Source organism: Leguminivora glycinivorella, chromosome 2 (genome assembly GCF_023078275.1).
Source record: "Leguminivora glycinivorella isolate SPB_JAAS2020 chromosome 2, LegGlyc_1.1, whole genome shotgun sequence".
Classification (NCBI taxonomy): Eukaryota; Metazoa; Arthropoda; class Insecta; order Lepidoptera; family Tortricidae; genus Leguminivora; species Leguminivora glycinivorella.
In genome coordinates this window covers 17733120-17758064 of record NC_062972.1, presented here as the reverse complement: position 1 = coordinate 17758064, position 24945 = coordinate 17733120, and the positions used below count along the sequence as shown (strand labels likewise).

The window sequence follows — 24945 nt, the reverse complement described above, 5'->3', positions numbered from 1 at the left end:
ACTTTGACATGCTGTCAATAGAGTCAAAAATGCATGATGCATATATACATCACTATGCATTTAAGGGTTAAATATAACAAGATCATCATACCATCCCATACATTAAAATGCGACCGCCTACGAACGCGCTTACACTCCACCACACATAGATGGCGCCACAAAAAAAATGTCTTGTAGCTTTCGATTATACTTGTAGATGGCGTTAAGTGTCACTTTTGACATAGATTTACGACTCTGAATTGACACTTAATGCCAATCTACAAATAATCGGTGGCAACAAGGCATTTTTTTGTGGCGCCATCTATGTGTGGTAGAGTGTAAGCGCGTTCGTAGGCGGTCGCATTTTAATGTATGGGATGGTATGATCTTGTTATATTTAATTTATGGTCTCGTGTAAATTTCTGTACCATTCGCGAAGCTTACAGCTGTAGCCATGGATGGCGTCCCTGGCAAGACTTTCCGGTGACGGCCAAAGAGGTCTGTAGCGTTCAAAAAGATAAGATTCAGATTAATCCTGTGCACTTATATTTGCATTTGTTTTGGCAACCATACCAGTCCAGCCTAATCATAATGACGAACAATGATGCGGTATTTACTGTGGGCAAAGTGGTGGTTTAACCTCTCAGCTTGATACGGATCCAGAATAAGTGCTTCCTTTTTGGGCTTCTTACTTTCTCCGGACAGCAAACTCTTTACTTTAGCGACTTTTTTAGTTACCTTTGGTATTATATGAAATATGTCCAGTTTCTTTGCATTTTCTAGATTTATTCCCATCACCAGTTTGGACAGTTCTGAACTTGCTGTCTTGTGCAAGGCTTGCAAATTTTCTTTTGCGTTGTTCAACTTTTCTTGTGCCGTTTTTTTTAGTTCTGCGACGTCTATTGTTGCTGTGGAGTAGTGGAATACGGCGAAGAGAGATATCTGGAAGGACAGAAAATAATAAGTTGATAACATTTAGAACATATACGTAGTCGAGTGATAGGTCGTTCAATGCCTTCTTCTTCGTTCAATTCTTTTTTGAAAAACCAGTCATTGAATATTGAAACAATTAAGTATATTAAATTAAAAATAGTCCACCTTTATGTCGTTAAAAATAAATAATTGGACTTACCAAAACAAATAGCTTCATGGCGTATGATTCCCTTCGGACTATCCTATCAAATGGTCAGCACTGATGGGCGCTAGTATTTAAATATTGGCCACGACATCTTATTACGTTCCCATACAGCCTTATTCTGATTTGGGTTCGGTTTAGGAATACGAGTATTTAATTAACTTCGAATAAGTAATTAGGTATGTCATTAGACTCATTAGAATCGACGGTATATATATAAACGTTTTAACCGAATTATGTCGGCAAAGCTTGACTTCCTACTTTATTTTTCATAGAAAAAATATTAATATGTAATCCTACCTCACCTTCACTTTCATTTCCATCCACTCGTAGATATGCTGGATGGACGCATATAACACATCAGAGGCACAGGCCTTAAACTACTTGTTTTTAAACGGTCAGCGTAAAATTAATACGACACTAAAACTTTAATAAAACCAAAGAACAAACACACCCGCGACCCAGAATACACCGCCTAGCGAAAGTGTCACTACAAATATCAAAATTCACCTCACAAATCCGGGCGCCGCCTGCATGGCAAACCAGTGTACATACAAGATTTATCGTACACACCCTCTGTTGTAATTATTGTATAATCGGTGCCGCATGACGCTATTTAATTAGGTGACGAAAAGTAAACCAGGATCCTATGTCGCGAACAATATAAATGTTACAAATAATAATTTGTAGATAGATCTTCTTACTTAGAATCTTGTCACTTTAACAACAGCCAATGAACAATGTGCCTATGTATGTACAAAGAGGATCGAGTATTATAGAGAGTTACTGTCAAAGTATAATTTTTAAGAAAAAAAAACCGCCTTCCTTTGGGGTTCTGGTGATAAATACTTTCAAATGTTGGATTATGTTATCAATTCGTCTGTATATTTTTTAATGTTTGTTATTCGATATCTCCGTCATTTCTGAACCAATTTTGAAATCTGGATGATTCTGAAGTACTTACAGATGAGAATGATTATCAGAACGGAACTCTAACCAGGGGCGGCTCACTCTTCATCAGCAGTTCCACTGCACCAAATGTCACTGTGCTGGACGTAAATGCATGCTGTTCTTATAAAAATACCAAAGTCACTATAAGTGTGCCGTTCAGATTTGAGGAGTTCCGTTCTGACCATCATCAGCAATTCCACTGCACCAAATATCACTGTTCTGGACGTAAGTGCATGCTGTTCTTATAAAAATACCAAAGTCACTATAAGTGTGCCGTTCAGATTTGAGGAGTTCCATTCTGACCATCATCAGGAGTTCCACTGCACCAAATGTCACTGTTCCGTACGTAAATGCCTGCTGTTCCTTTAAAAACACAAAAATCACCATATGTATGCCTTTCAGATTTGAGGAGTACCCTCGATTTCTCCAGGATCCCATCATCAGAACTGGGTTCTGAGAAAAATGGGACCAATCTGTATGCATATACATTCAATCAAAAAAAAAATTTTCAAAATCGGTCTAGTAACGACGGAGATATCGAGGAACAAACATTAAAAAAAAAAAAAAAAAAAAAACATACAGACGACTTGATAACCCCTTCCTTTGAGATTTGGAAGGCGGTTAAAAATGTGTAATCACAGGGCATAGACTGCCATCTCTCGACACAAGCTTAAAACTTTTGAACCTCAGTTTTGACAATTTGGCCCATTTGCATCCGATTTTAGTTAGGTACATTGCGGGCTGTTTATTTATTTATTTAAACTTTATTGCACAAATTATCAATAAAAAGTACAAATGGCGGACTTAACGCCTATAAGGCATTCTCTACCAGTCAACCATTGGGCAAAACAGAGATAGTTTGGTGCACAAGATTATAAAGCCAGTATGAGATTGTAACGATTAAATACAAGTCGATACCTACTATTATAAAATAAACATTAGGGTGGAGCGAAAAAACACTTTTCTGGAATTAGCAAACCTAATAGTTATCAATCAATGCCCCTTAGTCTATGAAGCCTTTGTGCAAATTTTCAGCTTTTTAAATCAACATCTTCTGCCTCCGCATTAAGTTTGAAATTTTGAAAATCTCATACAAACCTGAAAATTCAACTTTTATATAAAAAGTGTTTTTTCGGCAGTATTATGTTCAGTATACATTATTGATACATATTATTAGAAGAAACTACCAAAAATTGCGAAAATAGCGTAAAAAATCGCCAATTTTCAGTATTTTAGCGGCTATTTTGGCGAATGTACTGAAACTAGACAAACTTTGGCGATTCTTGAGGCTATTTTCGCAACTTTTTGTAGTTTCTCATAATGATATGTATCAATAACATATACTAAACATAATACTGCCGAATTTTTTTTTTATCTGAAAGTTGAATTTTTAGGTTTGTATGAGATTTTCAAAATTTCAACCCTAATGCGGAGGCAGAAGATGTTGATTTAAAAAGCTGAAAATTTGCACAAAGGCTTCATAGACTAAGGGGCACTGATTGATAACTATTAGGTTTGCTAATTCAAGAAAAGTGTTTTTTCGCTCCACCCTAATAAACATACACAAATACAATAAGTAAACCTACATTATATATTAGTATAATACATATACAGGGTGTAAACCTAATACTGGCGAACCTCTTAATGGTGGTGAGTATAGGACATAAAAAATGGAATTAGATAACTTTTACTTAAAATTGAAATATTTTTTTTATCCATACAAATTAATTCGGCCCGCAACGTAATGCAAACACACTCGCGTTAAACGCTCGTTGACAGTTGTCATTGATTGTCATCGCAACCACGTCTACTTAATTAATAATAACAATATTGAATTATATGCCTGGTTTCATTTATCGCCCTTATTACGTTTACGCGCTGTATATGAATAAAATACACATATACATAAATAAATAAATGTACCTAGTGCGAGACATCAAGTAGACATTAATCTCGAATGTTTGCAAATAAGTGCTTTTAAAAGAGAGTTTACTCTGAGCTTGCCTGATAGGCAGAGGGAGGGCATTCCATAGACGAATTGCCTGACAGCTAAACGAGTTGGACAAGAATCCAGTGCGATGAAGGAGGACAGCCAGTTTCAGCGTACGAGAAGCACGGAGCACACAACCCGGCCGAGCCGCTACGAACTGAAAATTGGTCCTGAGATAATTGGGCGCAGCTGGGTCAAATAGGATCGAATAAAGAGCACACAAGATTCGCAATGACCTACGTTCACGAACGCTGTTGTTGTTGAACGCTGTACGCTGTTGAGGTTACATACAATTTTGCACAGCCATCAAATACCGCAACGTAATAATACTCGTATGCGAGTTCTCGTACCGTCTAAATGGGCCCTTATTCGTAGCCGAGCTATGAGTAATCGCTCGCTCTGTCTTTTATTTACACGGGAGCGACTATCCTTTGTTCATTTTTATAGCCGATAGCTCATAGTTTCTCGCTTTTGATGGAACCAGTGCCTACAGCACCACACACCGTTTACTATTACCTGGGGCCCATTTCTCAAAACTGAAAGTTACAATTTACAAGTGGTAGTCAATGTCTAATGACATGATGACAAGTTAGAAAGAGACTTCCGCTTGTAACTTGTAACTTTCAAATTTAAGAAATGGGCCCCAGGGAACTTGTAGCCTCGAGAAATGGGCCCCTGCGGTCCAGATGACTGATTTTGTTTTTAACATCCGTTTGACCCTTATGCGAGTATGGTTGCCAGGCGAATGCCAGGTAAAATTAAAGAAATAAAAAACCGATATCTTCAGGTAAAATGTATTGAATTACAAACAAGGTAAAATTAGAGCTTAAAAAACATACGCTTCCTTCTAGTACATACATGTAGGCAGTAATCCTAGTTTACATTACAGACGTTGTTAGTTCGAATGAGAAACAAATGTTATGTACTAATATTTACTACTTTTAATCTTTTATCCAACTCCGATGCCTAAATAAGGTAAAGTCATAACGTTTTTCATGACAATGTTGATTAAACTTGCTTCTAGACCTCTCACATGGGATTATGGTCCCTATGACAGTATTTCTTTTATGGAGTATCTGTCACGTACAGTCAACAACACAGCTGTGAACACAGACAAACTGCCAAACATATGTATACAGAACTTTATTGCCTGTACATTAAGGTGTGTGTATACATATTTTTGACACTTTGTATTCACAGCTGTGTTGTTGACTGTACAGACAAGGATTATTTTATCACGCATATAATTGTTCATTGCTATATGTTTAAACTAAGCCAACCAGAAGGGACTTAGGGAAGTGTCATCTCGACCATTTGTCAAAACGAGATACTATGTTTTTTTTGAGGCCCTTGCAGTTAACGGGGATAATTTCATATGAATGGCGATAGAGCACTACTAACAACCTACTATTTTATCACCATTGATATAAAATTTCTAGCCTGCCCTCCAGTTATTATGCCTTAACAGAAGAATCCATAAGATCAACCAAATAGTGATGTTTAGCAAAGATTCGAGTCAAGCGTTTAGTAGCAAATCTTATCTAGTGCAAACATTTTCGAAACCTAACGAATTAAAATTAATATAAAAATAGTTTTCTTTAACATATTGATTAGAAAAAACAGCAAATAAATATAAATTATAATTACAGACATCTTGCCTACCCATATCCATCGGTTTCTATCAATATTTGGACTAAATACTGATATTTTGTACTATACTGGACAAGAATTATTATATTATTAAATTAAAACGGGACTTAATCGCGTAAAACTTACGTTTTATATTTAACCCGACGTTTCGGACATGACATTACGTCCGAAGTACATTTATTTCAGTCTGTCTAAGCTGATAAAGAAATGTGATGTCATTATTATCATCAAAGACATATGTTCAATTCAATTCAATATTTATTGATAAAACTATAATTTTACACGTCATAATGTAACTCCGTATAGACAGCTACAGTCTAAGAAAAAAACGTACCTCAGAACCATATAGGAAAAGTTACGGTGGCCTAGATGGCGTTACACATTTGGGGGACGCTCGGCTAGATGGCGTTAATATTAATATTTGACATTTTAACACATATCAAGCCAAGAATATGGGCCATATTGTCAAACCTGAGGCAGGGGCGGCTCACTCCACGATTCTATCGCCGCGCTACAAGTACATGCCGGTGGCCGCGAATTCGCGGCCCGTTCACTCGCGACGAACTTCGCGCGGCGCAATAGAATTCAATGTCGGCTGCTCGCGAGCGGTCCCTTTGTAAATGTAGGTAAGAATTTAGAATGGCGGCATTTTGTAAACATCAAAGGAGTGAGCCTTCTGTACTTGTACTATTATATATTCTGTGCCTGAGGTTTAAAAGTTTTAAGCTTGTGTCGAGAGATGGCAGTCTATGCACTGTGATTACATATTTTATTTTGACAGTAACTCTCTATATTACTTGTACCTCTTTGTTATCATTTATAAACGTCATATTTTTTTATAGATATTTGACATACATTAAGGCAATGATATTATCAAACTTCATCATTGCCGTTGCAAATAACTAACTTCCTAGCTTTGGGCAGTTTCAGCTATTGAATTTTCACTAATGAGCTAAATATTAAATTACAGCAGTCATCATCCTCCTTGCGATATCCCGGCATTTGCCACGGCTCATGGGAGCCTGGGGTCCGCTTTGACAACTAATCCCAAGATTTGGCGTAGGCACTAGTTTTTACGAAAGCGACTGCCATCTGACCTTCCAACCCGACGGGTAACTAGGCCTTATTGAAATTAGTCCGGTTTCCTCACGATGTTTTCCTTCACCGAAAAGCGACTGGCAAATATCAAATGACATTTCGCACATAAGTTTCGAAAAACTCATTGGTACGAGCCCGGGTTCGAACCCGCGACCTCCGGATCGTAAGTCGCACGCTCTTACCGCTAGGCCACCAGCGCTATTAAATTACAGCAGTATAGTACAAAATTCAGCCAGTAAATATATAAGGCAGATTACATTTAATTGCATTACATAAAGCCGAACGATTGATTCATACATATTTATATACACATGTTCGAGTGAAGGGCTACTTTTGCTAAGATGTGCAATTTCCCTGTAGATATTCACCAATACCAGCGAATTTGTCGTCCAACAAAGGTATGCGAAAGACACTTTTATTTTAAGCAGACTCTCCGCCAGTTTTAAGGTTTCATGTCAAATGCCTAGGAGACACTTTTGACACACATCTTATCGTTCACAACCTTAAATAAAACTGATGGTGGCAGGTATATTTACTTTACGGCATACGCCTTTGGACTGTCGGCCGGCGGACACCAGTCCGATTACGTCAATCAAATTTGAAATTTGATTAATTAGAATAAAATCAAAATTCCAACGACTCAAAAATCAGTCTGGCACTCGAGGAGTTATAATGCGCAACTAAACCCATTCATTACCGAAGTCCGCATCTGCATTACAATTTAAGCTACCATCCACACTCATAAGACGCACGTCTCGGGGCGCACAACGGACGTCCCCGCCACGCCGCCTGAATGTAATTCAAAAAACGTCTCCTCAGTACATTTTGTATTTTGTTTATTATGTAATACAAAATGTACTGAGGAGACGTTAAGTGGGAACGCTGCCTAACATGTATCGTGACGCGAATTCGCGTCTTCGACAATGAATGGGTTAAGCGCCATTGATGCAAAGCGCGCATTAAATCTGGACGCACTTTTAAAGTTTCATACATCACATCACTGCGTTGACATATAGACAGAAATGCCTGTGAACCAAAACTGTGTTTTTATAACCAATCGATTTCGCACACACATATGGTACAGTACAAGTAATCACTTATTAAATTTGAGCCACTCAGCATCCGTCCTCTAGTTGTAAATGTGCGCCAAAACTCAGTCGCGCATATATACACATGTTCTATATGAGGTTATAGACTCCATGAAATCACAGAATCATAGTATCTGTCTATCTCTTAACTCTGTGTGTTGATACACTCATGGTTAAAACATTGTATTTGAGCTTAACAGCGCAAAAGTAAACCTTCACTCGACTCGCTACCGTCAAAATATCACAACGTACAAGTGTTCGAACCACGACCAGCCTATGTAGCCCAGGACTGCAGCTTTGCGAATTCTTCGTCGTCCTCTGAAAAATAAATAAAAATAAATAATTAAGTATCATAGATAATGTCAACGTTTCAAAATAATCAATATAAGCTGTAATTATTCCTATCGATATTGTATCGCGACATCCAACAAACACAAAGGCCCAATGTCCTATTTTGAAGCTTGCCGTAAAGATGGCATTAGCTTGTTTGTATACCTATACATGGTGTAACTTGAGAAAACCGAATAATTTTAACAGCATTATATTATAAGAGTAAAAGAGTAAACAGGGTGTCCACTACTAAACCCAAAAAAAATTCCCTGACTTTTCCCTGACTTTCCATGACCATTTAAGAAAATTTCCCTGACCAAATTTTCATTCAACTATTACCACTTTTGCTTAGAGTTGCAAAAAACGGTTTTTTTTCTGTCTTGAAAAAAAAACCTGAAAAATATAAGTTTTTACCGTACCGTAAAAAGGGAAAAACGGAATCCTTATAGGATCACTCGAGCGTCTGTCTGTCCGTCTGTCACAGAATTTTTTTTTCTGGAATATGTTTGTTTTCTAAAGTACGAAATATTAAAATTTGCAAGGCAGTTCATACTTTTATACCTACGGTTTTTTTATCTTTATGTTAACTATCAAACTTTAATTTCTGGTTATATAAAACTAACATTAACGAAATCTGTAGTTGGTAGTAAAGTTATCGCCATTTACTTTTGGCTATACCAGTGCCGGCCCGTACACTCTAACAGGGTAGAGCGAGTTTAAGTTTCGGCGCCCTAATGGGTAGTTCAGGCTAGAAAAAAACATCGCGAGCGCAGCGAGCGCGAAAATTTTTCCACTTTTATACGTCCCTGGGGCTGATAATAGTTATTAAGTACATAACATAGGAAACAAAATGGAGTACCTAGTCTATCAGAGCAGAGTAGTTATGAGCAAGTTGCGGAAACTTTCCAAAAACTCTTAAATTTCATGAAACTTTCACGAAAAATAAAGGGAATTAAAATTGATGAAATGGAAAATACTAAACGCGAGCGAAGTGAGCGCGAAATTTTTTCTTTGTTGTCAGCGTCGGGATGCCCATTTGGGTGTTTTGCCACTACATGCCTTTAGGTTTCCAAGTGTTTTGAAGTTCTTTCATCGTCACGCTTATTATCCTCCTATGCTCCTTTGACTCATGCCAAATTGCGCCTCTATGTGACGTTATGCGCCATTGGCTTTATGAGGAACTCCGCTTTGGATTGTCGGATAGATACTTAAATTTGGACAGCGACGTAACTTTGTCTTTGTCGTTTTCACATCGCCCTATTAGCAAAAGCAAATTATGAATTATTGTATATGGTGACATTGTGGTGCAACTTTCCAGTTAATCTGAATCACAATAATTGAATTTATTCCCGACCCCCTTCGCCATTTTGGAATATGTGGGTAGGGCACGCAATGTAAAAAAATCTGATTTTTCCACATTTACGATTTTGGGCCAGATAAGGTCAGCTAGAGCATGAAGATATCTCTGAGTCTCTGACATCTCTCATTAGCAATCACTGGGATGGAGGCCAGGTACTATACATGTAATGAAAAGTCTAAAGTGACAATTTTAAGATGCCTTAAAATCACTACCGGGAATCGATCTTTGCTGTCATGGATGTGGTCAACCCATCAAGAAATCATATTATTTTTTAATACTTTTTGATTTTTTTCTTGGTGCCAAGTTTTTCCCTGACCTCCAAATCATTTCCCTGACTTTCCCTGACTTTCCATGACCACTATGAGCTTCCCTGACTTTTCCCTGACTTTCCCTGACTTTCCAGAAAGTGGACACCCTGGTAAAATTTCATGTAAACTTTTCTGGATTTCGCCTACTTTCACATCACCTACATATGAACAATTACTTATTATTTCTCAGAAGAAAACGCTATTTTGATGGCGATGATGCCGCTATCGGACATAATCTAACTATCCTCGTTGATAGATGTCAAAAAATAACTAGTAACTACATACATACATACATATAATCACGCCTGTGTCCCATAAAGGGGTAGGCACATGAACTATTAAGTTTCAGTGCCACTCTTGGCAAAAAGGGGTTGAAAAAAATCCAAATTATGAAAAATTATTTAACTAGTAGGTAACTTATTGCAAAAAAAATTTTTGTTTTATGGTAATTTTTATTTTAAGTGCCAGTTTTACGAATAACATTTACTTTTTATGTGAAAATACATCCAAAAAAAACCAAAAACAGTAGCACAAAAAAAAATTTTTTTTGCGAAATATGCTATCTTTATAATATGCTATCATATAACATTTTATCTTTATTTTGCCCTCAGAAATGCGTAGTTAAAATCTTTCGGTTCTCTCATGTTACACCGTGTATTTATATAAATAAGGAACTGACCTGTCTGCTTGGACCTGCTGGGTTTGGGCTTGTCGTGGACCAACTCGGCGCTAGGCACATCCGGCAGCGTGTCTGTAGGCACGTTGATACCGAGCATCTCCTTGTCGAGATCCTCCTGTAGATATAAAATAGATAACATTTATAAGTAACATAAATAATACAATGAAAACTTTCCATGAGGTAAATTTATACTCGTATAGCTGTGGTACAGAGGTAGTGCGAAAAGATTTGCCTTCGTATTGTTACGGAAACGTACGAACGTGTCATGCTATTTCAGTCAGTTTCAGTACAAGATGTACTGCCATTGACTGAACTAGCATGACAAATACGAACGTTTCCGGAAAAATACGAAGGAAACCCGCACTTAATCTGCATGGCATTCACATCACATTGGAATTAGTTCAACAATAGTAGACAATATGGCAACATGTGTGCTTCTACTAGAAAAGCTTTATCTAGTCTCCTATCATCTTGTAATATGAGACCATCAATTATAAGCAGATCGGATATTTTTTTTTTTTTTATTATTATAAATGGGGTTACTCTTGACCACAGACTAGCCAAAGGCAAAGACGTGGCCTACGATGGAGTGAGCTCGTCCAGAAGGTGCCTGTTCACTCTTGATTTTTGTGCGTCATCTCATACTAAAAGTCATTAAAATGACGTAAGTCACTAAGAATGTCGCAAATCCGTCCGATCTCTGATTATAAGCCATCTTGCTTCATGTTAACTCACACGGATTCTGGTCCATATGCTGCACCAGAGAAAGAGACATTGCAGTGGGCGTATATGGCGATAACGCTCGCATGCCGCTCAGACACATCCACCCACATCTTTTTTAACCCCCGATTCAAAAACGACGGGGTGTTATATTATAAGTTTGACGTGTCTGACTGTCTGTTCGTCTGTCTGTCTGTCTGTGTGTGTGTGTCTTTCTGTGGCATCGTAGCTCCCAAATGGATAAACCGATTTAGATTTAGTTTTTTTTGTTTGAAAACTGAGTTAATCGGGAGTGTTCTTAGCCATGTTTCATGAAAATCGGTCCACTATGGTGGTTAGGTTATTACAATAAGTACTTGTTTGAACCATTTGGTTACCTGTTCGAGCTCCTCCAGTTCCTTCTCGAGTTCGTCCTCGTCGATGTCGTTGGGGAAGGCGACGTTGTTGCTGATCGCGTCGGTGATCTCGCGCGAGATGTCGTGCTGCTCCGCGATGTCGTCCATAATGTCGTGCACCTTGTCCACATCGCTGCGATAGATAAGATATATAAGTAATGATTTGTAATAAGTCTGAATCACAGACACAATTGTTCGGTTTTCGGAACCTTCTATACATATCTAAATGTTATTAAAGTAAGTGGAAACAATGTACTGTACAAAGACCCATAAGAGGTAGTGATTGATAACCTCAACGTCCTTGAACTCAGCTGCGAATTTAGCATTAATACTGCTAAAATAATATACAATAAGCCAAGGAGTAGACAACAGAACATGTCCACGCCATCAACGTCACCTGTCTCATATCACCAAAGCAAAGCCTGACAATGTCCCCATCACATCACCTGACGTTGCCATGTGTTGTCACAGTATAAACCAGTAATAACTCTTCTTACAAACTTCACGCCGCGCGGTGTGTCCCCCTCCCTCCCCTCGCATGCAGCGAAAACATGCGAAACTGGTAATTATTGGGCTGGACAGTCGGGGCCGCGTTTGCGCGCTGTTTTGATGTGTGTGTGAAAATGACGTCAGTGCCGAGGTCATTTCGTTACTGTAGTGTTTATGGATGTATGGAGAACAGTTCTAAAAATCCGGATATAAAATTCTTCACAATTCCTAGACTTCCAGAAAAGTAAGTGGTTTTTATACTTATATTTTTGCAGCGTTAGGTAAAAGTGAGATATAGTGATGCATTAAAATCAATAAGGATTTACCTATAACGACATTAATTACTTTGCAACCAAATACTTGTTTTTTATTTAGGTAGATGATGCGATCTATCTTATCTCGAAAGTTTGGTACCTACTTAAATATTGTGGAACCATCTATTCAGACATTTTATGTAAATACTATTTCGTCAGTATTTAAGAAAAAAACACGTACCTACTTGAATGGTACGTAGTAGAAAGTGCGTTTTTGTTTTAAATAATATCTAAGTATAACATATAAATTACCACATACGTGATGTGAAAAGCCGTCCCGTGAATATCTCATTTTGCTCGGGATCGTTACACAATCTAGTATTGCGCTTATGAGACTAATATATGAATAATATTTTTTTGTGTATTCAATATTGACTGGTGTGGTATTGTTATAGGTACTAATACTTACAGTTACCTAATATGTAGTACCTATTAGATAACAACAACTTACTTTGTACGAAGTTGATTGATTAACTTTATAGTAATTTTGTTCAACCCTGCGTGACCTTGCGCAGTAGATACCGCCCGCATCTACCTGCCGGAGATTAACTACTGAATATTCCTTATACTGTGGTGTTGTGTAATTATAATTATATCCCTGACTTTAAGTTGCATGGTAAGGAAATGAAGGTCCTACTATACATGTCAAATATAATGTTTTTTGGAAACTTTAAATTAAGACGATATGGTAGGGGTCAATTCTCCATACAAACACTCTCGACTGTTTCCTCCCTGGTTTTTGAAGATAGAGCAATGATTTTTTCAACACAGATTGTTATTATTTTTATCTGTGTCGGACCGTTTTGATTTATTTGATATTCTGCTTTTTAAAGACTCTGGAGCCAATCAAAAATTTCCAAAAACGGCCTTTTTCATTCTGGCGCAAAAAAAGGTGTGATACTCAAGATTGGTAACAATTAACCAAAAAAGCTAAACGGTCCGACATAGATTATTTCATTGTTATTCAGATTCTCAAATTTCATTCCGATTGATTAAGTTTTGAAGGAGGAAAGAGTCGAGAGCGGAACCTCGATTTTAATGATTTTTTTTTAAATATCTTTTGACTGAGTTGTTCTTAATGGACAATTTTTTTTCGATAAATCTAGTTCATAACATTGTATATTTAACTAAAATTCCCAAGTTGAAAGGGGGGCTTCTTTCCATTTTAGCATTTTCGCTACCATATCCTCTTAATCAGCCTAAAAAGATTCTGGTACACAACTGACCACAAAGTAGAAAAAAATGTTGCAAAGACATACTGTGATCAATATTAGAAGAATTAAACATAGAATAGAATACTAACATATCCTTGTGAGCAAGCTTCATCGCATTGGCAGCATCCTTCATTGTGTTGAGCACCTGGGCATTAGTATTGGCTCCCTCCAGCGCCTCTCGCTGTGCCTCAATCTGGGTGAGCGTCCCGTCAATCTGGGTGAGTTGCTTCTCATAACGCTTCTTACGCTTGAGCGCGGCGATCGCGGCTGAAATGGATTTTTAATTGCATTGAACATTAGGAGGATAACATGAAGGAATTGTTTACAAAACATGTAGATGGTTAGATTTAAAATAGAGGAGTTGACTGTATTCCAACTTAATCCTAATATTATGCTGCATTATACATGATATAATTATGATGTCTTAAGGTGAAAGCTGTTTTCCACATTTTAAATATCACAGTCCACTGTTGAAGATGATTCATCATTACGCCATTATGACAATATTGCATTGCACTGTGATTAAGCTTATACCATATGAATATGAATATCTACAATGGGTATACATGTATACCATATGATACAGAATCATGTGTATGATATCAAGACACTTTAAAAGATGCAGCACTGTTTGATACTGATGTTGTTAATGCAAGAATGTGTATTTTGAAACTATATCCCACCAATGCCCTACCTTCCCAACATATTATACTTTAGCTATCAAAAAATACAACAAACATTAATCTAGGGCTATGAAAGACCAATTGAATTGGCAAGTCTAATTCAACATGTCTATATTTTCCTCATATTTTTATTAGCTTCTGGGGCATATATGATTAATATACAAAAGGATACAAATGGATAGTGGGTTAGTAGCACTACAGACTAGTACCGACCAAAATAAAAATGAATTCAAATAAAATACAAGGTCATGTCAACAAAGAAATCCTTACACTACCGTCATTTAATTGATGTAATTACCGAGTAGAGTGTGATTGCTAGTTACCTCTTTTATTTTTGGTGCCATGTTTCCTAGCTGTTTGGATTTCTAACTCGATTTTCTTTTCCAGAAACTCCTGTTTCTTAATCAACAACTCTTCAGTTTCACGTAATTTTTGTATTGCATCATGCGTTGTCGGGCCTTTCTCCTCTTTCTTGCCTCCGAACATTTTCGTCAGGAAACTCATTTTGAACGTTTAAATTCGATAAATTAGAAACGCAATTCTTGATTGAACACACAAATACGTACGAGAAAATTATATCCTTCTTTTGCAGCAGTCGATGCGTCATCTGTGTAACGTTCTAAAAGTAAAATCATAAATTTATTTTATACTTTACAACATTTAATCAAAATGAACTTTAATATGATTGATCCAGAATTTAAAAATGTACTATATTTAGTATAATAAACAAAATTTGTTGAATAAAATGTTGATATACTCCATTATCCACAATCAAAATTATTTATTACTGTAAAATGTCAAAAATAGTACAAGTTTTGGAACGATTTATTTTTTTTAAAGATTTAGCGTGATCCGTTACAAGCATAGCATACTCCGTCCGTCTATGACTCTCGATTATAGAAAACAATTATTGAATTTGTTACAAACATGTGCTCCAAAAAAATCAATTAAGCGTTAAGTATTTAGTGTGATTGTAAATTATGAAAGATAACTGAGGTTTTCAAGTACAAATAAATTAGGATCACTTCAATACTGCAATCCGTTATACGCAATCAACATCAACATTCATTTGACAGTGACAAATGACGTTTCTATGACATGTTTTGGGACGGTTTTGGTTGGGACTTGGGAATCTCTTTCTGTGATTCAGATTCCGTATGAAGAATAAATTACTATTATTTGTGTTTTTACAGAATTCTAAATAAAATTTGTTATTTTAATATACAGCAGCTTCAGAAAAATGGTTCGGGTTATATCTCAAGAGACCTACGATGAAGTCGTTCAAGAGAATATGCAAGAATTTGACATGAGCGCGGAGGAAGCTATCCAAGATGCTATAAACCAATTTGAAGCTCAGGTAAACTTTCATTATTGTGATCTTCAAAAACTCTGAATGACCTACACAGCAATGAATTTATTTCTCATTAAATTTCTATAAATATTCAGTAAGACACCTTTGTTTATTATATATTTTTTCAGGGTGTCGATTTATCAAATATAATAAAAGATTTAGTTTTAACACCTGGCGACGACCCTGAGATCTCCAAATCAATAAAGAAACTGCAAGAACTCAAAGAAGATGGTGATGACAATGAAATTATAGAGCAATTAGAAATATTAAAGGTACCTTTTTTTTAAACATTGTGTTTTATGTATAAATTGTATAATCTCAACAAGCATCAGTTGAGGAAACTTGAAGAATAACCATTCTCTTTTCTTTTAGGCAGAAAGTAACAAAGACATTGCTCGCAGGGTAAAAGCAGGCAAAGAAGGTGCCTACACATTATTACTAGATTTACTCCAATCAAGGCATAAAATGACCTTGGAAAAAACAAATGAAAAAGATGCAACATTTATTATAAATGTCTTGAACACTTTAATAGCCCTAATGGATGTGCAACCTGATTTGTTAGATCAGAAAGGTGCTGATGTCATTAAAAGGTATTATATATTGATTTGAACTAACACAATCTTTATTATTTAATGAAAACGGGACTTAATCGCTTAGTCAGGTTAAATATAAAAATAAGTTTTATGTGATTAAGTCCTGTTTTCATTTAATAATATGAATATTTATAATGTTAATAAAGTATTATTATTCTCTTTAGAATAGAATAGGATAGACAACATATATTTATTTAAGTCTATGCTGATGCATGTATATTACTGCCGACTCTCGGCCGATTATATCAATCAAATTTGAAATTTGATTAATTAGAATAAAATCAAAATTAAAACAACTCAAAAATCAGTCTGGCACTCGAGAAGTTAGGTATCACTTTTCAAAGTTTTAATATGTTTGTCCAGTCCTTATTTAAAAGAGTTCACTGGCTATATATCATCATCATCATTCCCTTGCCCTTTTCCCATTATTTGGGGTCGGCGCAGCAGATCATCTTCCTCCATTCCTCTCTATCAGCCGTTCACTGGCTATATATGCAATGGGTATATGTCTAACCATTAAAATTCATAACAAAATTATCTGTTGCAGCATTTTAGATAACACAGAAGATGACAACATACTCATGGCAACATTGAAATGGACAAGCACATGTTGCATAAAGCATGAGATGAACCGTCAAAGGTTGTTTGCAAAGAATATAACAAGTAACTTGAAGGCTTTGCTGCAAGTTGAGAACAATGTTAAGGTAATAAAAACATCCTACTTTTTTATTTGCCTGCCAAATAACCACACATATGTGAAAACTGTTAACAGAATAGTACATTGTGCAACAAGGGGAGGAAGTTGAATATTACTAACGAGAGTAAGTTAAAGCGACGGCTTGCCAGAGCGATTAGTAATTAGTAATCATACTCCCCGAGTTACACACAATGTTTTTCATCACACTCGCAATGTAAAAAATATGTAAATAGATGTAAAAAAGTTAAGTACATTACAAGAAATTTCATTATTCCCTTGGGAGAACGATTTTTCTATAACTCACGCTCCGCCTGAGTGCAATAACACATTTAAAGTGTGGGTGTGATGAAAACTATTTTACTATCTCTAACCACATTTGGTCGTGTTAATTAATGGTTTGGTAATAAAATACTAAGGGCCAGTATCAACCAAAGACACATAATAAGATCCCATACAATAAAATTTAACGAACGCTTTAACGATGACAGACTGTTTGATGCAACCGGCCCTAAGTATAACCAAAGTAATAAAATCATGATGTACAGCTGATGTAGTGCAAAAAGGGTTTCCTTCATATTTTTCGAAAACGTGCGTATTTCTCATGCTAATTCAGTCAATGTCAGTACATCTTGTACTGAGACTGACTGAAATAGCATGATGTGTTTCTATGTTTCCGCAACAATATGAAGGCAAGTCTTTTCGGACTACATCTGTATGCAAATATTAAGTATTCATATGAAACTATTGCATTGTAGCCTTTTAACTTTTGACACTACTTAATCATACTGTTAAACAATGGAAGAAATCAAATTATTTTATTAAATATTTTTTTGATTTGTTGTTTTTCAAGTAGTCGCACTACTATATATAAATTATAAACTAATAGATATCATACACGAAAGAAAAAAAATAACAAGGCCCACTGGTGGCCGAGCCGGGAATCGAACCCGGGTCTTTAGCTTACGCGGCTAACGTCATTACCACTAGGGTGGCCTTGTCGTTTTTTCTTTCGTGTATGATATCATTGATATCTTTTTTTTTTTAATTTATTTACTCAAAACAGGTTACACAGTATTATTCTAATTATAGTATTATCTATTTCAGTTTATTTATACACTATGTTTATTTTCAGTTACTATCAGAAGTATTATCAGTGATCCGGAAATTCCCCCTGGATGATGATATTAGAGTGGAATTTGGCAAAGCACATGACCATGCCAAGGAACTTGGGTTTCAGCTACTAGAGCCGTTAACTAACTTACTAAAAGGTAGGTTAACAGCTATTAATAGTAGATTATTAAACAAATTATTTATATATTTATCACTATACATAATATGTTACAATGTCACAGTTTCGTTTTCTTTCAACCCCTTATTTGCCAAGTGGCACTAATCTTTATAGGTGTTCGAAATACAGGCGTGATTGTATGTATGTATGTACATAATATATTCGCTCGCGTTAAATGGCGAAATGCTCCAAACAAACTTCCAATCCCCATTTTGGTGAAGTGGGTTAGAAAGAGACAAAAAGAAGCCTATGTCACTCTCCATCTATCTCTTAAAAAATCAATTCGTCGTCAATTTGTATTACAAGTGCGCAACTGTCAAATCGTATGGGTTGTCAAATACAAGATGGAAACGGGCCACTGGTCGTGAAAGATGGACAAACAAACAGACACACACACTTTCCCATTTATAATATGTATTAGGATCGATAAACTTCAGAGACACAATGTCTGAATATGTGTAAAACAAAAATCATTTACTTTTTTATCATGATTCACATTTGTTAAGACTGTTCCAAAACATACTTAAATCATTTAAATAATATTTTTTTGAAAAACTATACTGAATAATATGAATGAATACTGAAATGATATGGATAAGATGTTGTATAATCTGTTTAAAGTATTTAAGCTTCAAAAATGCATGCAATGTGTTTGATTCCAGAACACACCAAACCACCTTTAGTATCAGAACTGATGTCGACAATAGCATGTCTCCTAGTGAGACACGAACTGTGTGCTACCGTGGCGGAGAGTGGCGCAGATGTGTTGTTCTCAGTGCTAGCTGACAACTCTGACAACAGTGCTGTAGTGCAGCAGGCGAGCAAGCTGTAAGTAGTTGGTCTACATATACCTATTATAGACACAGATCAGCACTAGTCAACTAACAAGCAAAAAAATCTTTATATCAACTTAATAAGAGCGAAAAGGACGTTAACGCTTCGACAGGTCATTTTAGCCGAATGACGCCTTATTCATGGTTTTAGCCCTATTCCGCAATGCCCAGGTCCGTTTAGCGAGGCAGATATCAAACTGTCCTAATTATATGTAGGTACGATACGACATTCAAGGATTATTAAGGTACAGCGGGGCAAATCTCGACTGGAGGACAAATGTAACTGGTCCATTTTTCCATGTTTTATACAATATTTGCATTATTAAATAGAGTGTCCACCGGTTCGCGGTAGGCGTGTTCAGTGGATACTTGTAGTTACAATTGTCCCCCAGTCGAGATTTTCCCGCTGTACCTTAATAATAATTAAAATAGGGGGTATGTTTGCTTTTCGTTGTTTTTTATTGATGTGCATAAAATGTATGTATGCCCGTGTGGTGACGGGTTAAGAACTTCACCACCCCCTTTCTTCCCGTGGGTGTCGTAGAAGGCGACTGTGGGATATGGGTTAAATTGTGGCGTAGGCGACAGGCTGGCAACCTGTCACTGCAATGTCACAGTTTCGTTTCCTTTCAACCCCTTATTTGCCAAGAGTGGCACTGAAACCTGAGTAGTTTGATGTGCTCTGCCTACCCCTTCATGGGACACAGGCGTGATTGTATGTATGTATGTATGAGCAATTCCCGAAAAGTTTGTACATATGGATCACGTCTCCGATTTTGATAAAAATTGGTAGGCTGATAAGAGTCCATGATGCTGAGCAAGATCCACTAGGTTTCCCAAAATGTCCTATGTAGTTTAAAACCTTCCTTTTTGTTACCAGATTTTTATACATTTTCGGTAACAAAAAAGGAAAGTTTCATACAATCAACCTATAGGACATTTTGGGAAACCTAGTGGATCTTGCTCAGCATCATGGACTCTATCAGCCTACCAATTTTTATCCAAATCGGAGACATGATCCAAATGTACAAACTTTTCGGGAATTGCTGGTATAGAAGATAGAGTACCTAAGTCACCCTAAGTGCAACTGTTGAACACTTCTTTTTGCTAATATTAGATATGTATCAAACTACACACAGGCAAACATTTAAGTAGGTGATATTGATAATGCTCCTAAAAGCCACACATCTTCTCTGCAGACTGATAGTGCGAACGTAGGAACAAACACCTATCATTATCGCAGAAAAGAGATTTCTTCTTAACAATAATCTCGTTCTCCAGCCTTCCTCTTTCGTGGATCAATTCAGCCCGTAACTTTTCCGTTTCCAGTGAACGTTTTTGCAAAAGAGTCATGCTGTCGTTCAAATCTTTCACCTCTTCTATAAGACCAACTAACGACCCTTCCCTGCAATTCTCAATGTTCGGTCTGTACTTCTTGGTGTGAAGTCTGGTTTGGGCCACCTGGATCCGTTGTGACACTTTCATCATTTCGTCGTGCAATGTCTCCAAAATATTTTCAGTTTCAACTATTTTCTGCAATGTTAGGCGCAGCTGATTCTCCAACTCGATTTTCACTTGTTCAGTTTTCGCGATCCTTTTCGACAATTCATCGTTCACTTTGATATCTTGTGAACGCAGATCTCTGGCCGTATTTATCAATGCCGCTTCGACTTTAGCTCTCAAAGCTTGCGATTTCTCCATTGATATCTTAAACTGGTCTAAAGTCGATACAGTGTTGTATTCCCAAGACTGTACATTGGACTGGCCTTCAGATAATTTGGTAGCTCCCGCCGAATCCTTTATATTGACAGCCTTAGTTTCCAATTCTGCGTTTTCACTTTCATATTTAAATGCCAAATATTTGTTACTCCAATCTCTTTCCAAAGCATGCTTCGCGGCTATATTCATCGCCATCTGATTCTCTATATCTCTAAGCATTTCTCGGTGCAATCTCTTAACATTTTCTATAAGAGCAGACTCTGTGAATAATGCTTCTTGTGGTTCATCGTAAACCAAGTCTGATTGCATTCTATTCGCTCTGATATCAAGACACTCTTCAGTGATGTACTCAGGTATTTTTAAAGTATCCATAGCATTTTTGAGCTGCTGTCTTTGAGATTCCAGGACTATTATTTCAGCATCGATGTCACGTATTGCTCGTTCTAACTCGGCCTTCCAATAATTAATGTGCCTTGCTCTATGTCTCAGCTGACTTGTGCTATCGCTGTAGTCATGACAGGACGTCTGGTTAACCTTAACAATGCAGTTTTTCGTTATTGACGTGTTCTTGTCTGTCGTGCCGATAATATCTCCTTTCAGGACGTCCAAATTATGTTCGTGCCATTCTTTACAGTCTTCAGACCGTAATTCTTATTTCCGAAGGACAGGTAGTCTCCTTTTTCAGCTGTTGTCATGTTTACTAACACAAAGTCGGACTGTTATTAAATCAAAATATTTCTTACCCGGTTGTACGCAAATGTAGAATTGCGCTATTGCACAGGATGTGTAGCAGACACGGACCCATTTATTGATCAATCAATTTGTCGTCAAGGAATATGTTTGGTCCCGTTAGATCAATAAAGGGATATCATGCCTCGTCACTGGATAGGTCAAAGCCATAACCTTCTTAACCCCTGTAATAGGCAATTAGCCAGGCGAAAACCGACTTTGCTATTAAATGGTTAAAATTGAATTTTCATTCTTCCGGCAGTCGAGTATGGTCGCTCGATAAATGATAAAACATCTGGCCGTCCCTATCGCGCTTACAAATTGCAATAGGGACGGCCTGATGTTTTTATTTTATCCACGTTATAAAGCATCCATCACGCTTTAGCAAATATGTCAGTGTGAGAGTGAATTTATATGTCTTATCCACGTGGATAAGTGATAAAATTGGCAGCATGATACGCCGGCTGATGTTTTGTTTTATCATTTATCGCGACCATGCTTGCCTGCCTGGCTAACTGAATTTATAATAAGTATCATTATTCTAATATTATTTACATTTGTGTGTGTTTTAGGACAACAGCTTTAGCCGGTAACGACGACGTGAAGAGGCAGCTGGTTAAAAGTGGAATTGTGCCTGTCATAGTGCTGCTACTCACTAGACACGCGGTAAGTTTATTTTAATGAATATCACAACTTGACGTTAACGTCAGTAAGTGGCAAGGGCAACCTCTTGGGTCATGTCGGGATGTAGATTAATTATAGATTACAATTATTATTTTTACATTAATTTTATTTCATAACTATCGCGCTAACGTAATACAATATTATTTCCCAAAAGTATTCCCAGAAGGGGTAGGCAGAGCACATAAAACTGCTCACGCTGCATCGGTTCATGTTCAACCATATGATGATACTAGCTTTTGCCCGCGGCTTCCGCTCGCGTTAAAAAGAGTCAAAAAGTACCCTCTGTCACTCCCCATCCTTTCAACTATCTCCACTTAACTTTCCCATTTATAATATTAGTATGGATTGACTTGTTAACTTTACAGAGCAATGCCTCAACAACAGCTTCAACTCTGAAATGCATCGCGGCACTGACGCTACGCGAGCCGCCTCACAGCCGCCTGTTCTACGACTGCGGGGCGCCTGAGGCCATCGTCGACTGCCTCAAGAGGCACCCGGAGAACGCAGCTGTACAGGTGACAGAGATAACTATAGAACAATGTCAGACTCTGAAATGCATCGCGGAACTGACACTACACTACACGAGCCGCCTGTTCTACGACAGCGGGGCACCTGAGGCTATAATGGACTGCCTCAAGAGGCACCCGGAGAACGCTGTAATGCTTAACAGAACAAGGCCATTGATTCTAAAATGCATCGCGGCACTGACACTGCGCGAGCCACCTCACAGCCGACTGTACTAAGACTGCGGGGAGCCTTAGGCCATCGTCGACTGCCTCAAGAGGCACCCGGGGAACGCAGCTGTCGAGGCACTAACAGGTAACAAACTACAGAACTACGGCATCGACTTCAAGCCGTAATCTACTGTCGTTTATACACCTTCATTATGTCATTATTTTAGATGCCAAAAGTTGACGCTTGTCTACGATTAATGTAAGATCTCATAATAACCGAACTGGAGACTGTCGCCAAATATTTAAAGAGCTAAAATTTCTTCCCCTGCCCTGCTTATATATATGAAGTTGTCACATTTGTGACACCCACAACCACCCACTACATGATGTTATTCATAATAAGACTACTGGGAGGTATCCACATAAACTATACGTTCCTAGACATAGATTAAGCATATATAGTAAAAATGTATATATTATGGCAATCAAATTGTATAACAAGATTCCTCAAGACATTGCATCAGTAACAGACTTAAATAACTTCCAGCGGAAAATGTTTGGTTGGTTACTAGACATGTGTTTTTATTCAGTTAACGAGTTCCTTAGTTATTAATAAATTGTAATATTTCTACGCCGATGTAGGCAGAATATGTCGCACCTATTGTAACTTGACCATCTCTGTATGTACCATATTCTAAGAAATAAAGATTTCTATTCTATTCATAATAAACCCTATAGGGTTCCAAGACTATAGTCTTGGAACCTTCGTTACAAAACCTCAAACCAGTGTGAATCGTTCCATTCTACAGACACAGTATAATAAAGAGTACTATCGTACAGTATGAAGTGACAGTGGACAGTTACCGCCTCACAAAAACGCGAACAATCGACTTCATATTCAAATACTTCACCTACACGAGCTTTGTGCTGCAACGCGCCTCTTTCATATATTTGATCGCCAGTGTCGCATTAAATTCGAAAAGAAACGAATACTTATATTCAAATACTAGCTTTTGCCTGCAGCTTCGCTCGCATTAAATTCGAAAATTGCGGAAAGCCCCATACAAACGTCTACCCCCCATTTTAGGGAAATGGAGGGTTAGAAGGAGACAAAAAGTAGCCTATGTTACTCTCCATCCCTTCAACTATCTCTATTTAAAAGATCACGTCTATTCGTCTCTCCGTTTTGCCGTGAAAGAGGGACAAACAAACAAAGGTACACTTTCTCATTTATAATATGAAATATATTTTTCCAGAAAAACGGCTGCTGGGCGATCCGGAACATGGTGGCCCGGTGTCGCGACATGAACCCCAAGTTCAAGGACTTGGGGATCGAGCCGATCCTCAACGCTTCCTACGAGCGGTTCCTCAAGGACTTTGGATTCGACGTCAAATCGGCGCTAAGGGATCTAGAGTGCGATGTCAAGTTTGATGAACAGTGGACTGGCAAGGGCGTGGAGTTGCAGCAGTGAATTTCTTACACATTTGTTTGTGCTGACAACCAATTTATTGGTTACTATGTAAATTAGATTCCCTTCTTTCTCCTTTCTAAAGAAGGATATCCTATTCTAAACCAAGTTGCATTATTACCTAGTTTATAGGCACCTGCGTTGAGACTTTTTTGAGTTTCGACTTTTCTAAACATTCTTACACAGCTTGGGTATCTAAAATGTACGGAGGGTGGAGTAAAATGGCTTCGCTCATTATATTGTATTAAAATATGTAACTACTAATTTGGTAGGAATGCAATCATACGATCTTATCTACCTATTGATATTGTCAAAGTTACGAAATATTAATAATGTTACAGTTTTAATAAATAATGATCATTGACCAAGAAATATTTTGCTAAGCTAAGCATTAAAAGACTGTTCACAGTTTAATTTATGCTTTATAACTGCTTGTGAATTCACTCTGTATTCTCTGTAAACATGTTTACTATGACATGTTATAATTTTTAAATTGATTTATATTAAATTTGTACTAATATTTGA

The 24945-nt window shown here is 37.2% G+C and overlaps 2 protein-coding genes across 5 annotated transcripts; one reads left to right on the top strand and one right to left on the bottom strand.

Moving 5' to 3' along the window:
• Positions 1-298: 298 nt before the first annotated feature.
• Positions 299-14996, bottom strand: LOC125236305 (charged multivesicular body protein 4b). 4 transcript variants are annotated; one of them, XM_048143072.1, is made up of 6 exons: positions 14707-14996; positions 13790-13967; positions 11666-11816; positions 10569-10683; positions 8144-8209; positions 799-921 (listed from the first exon to the last, which is right to left on the bottom strand). In XM_048143072.1, the coding sequence occupies exons 1-5, from the start codon at positions 14885-14887 to the stop codon at positions 8166-8168; spliced, it is 669 nt and encodes a 222-aa protein (XP_047999029.1). In that variant the 5' UTR covers positions 14888-14996; the 3' UTR covers positions 799-921; positions 8144-8165. The 4 variants fall into 4 exon arrangements, 3 of the variants coding, with proteins under 3 accessions (XP_047999009.1, XP_047999029.1, XP_047999018.1); XR_007178196.1 differs by lacking the exon at positions 799-921 and adding an exon at positions 7409-7529 and having other exon boundaries at positions 7695-8209; positions 14707-14995; XM_048143052.1 differs by lacking the exon at positions 14707-14996 and having other exon boundaries at positions 299-921; positions 13790-13927.
• A 487-nt stretch (positions 14997-15483) lies between these two features.
• Positions 15484-24763, top strand: LOC125240733 (armadillo repeat-containing protein 6 homolog). Its single transcript, XM_048148780.1, has 9 exons — positions 15484-15740; positions 15863-16006; positions 16107-16324; positions 16875-17031; positions 18157-18292; positions 18975-19140; positions 22166-22259; positions 22643-22792; positions 24208-24763. Exons 1-9 carry the CDS (start codon positions 15624-15626, stop codon positions 24421-24423), a joined length of 1398 nt encoding a protein of 465 aa, XP_048004737.1. The 5' UTR covers positions 15484-15623; the 3' UTR covers positions 24424-24763.
• The last annotated feature ends 182 nt before the right edge of the window (positions 24764-24945 follow it).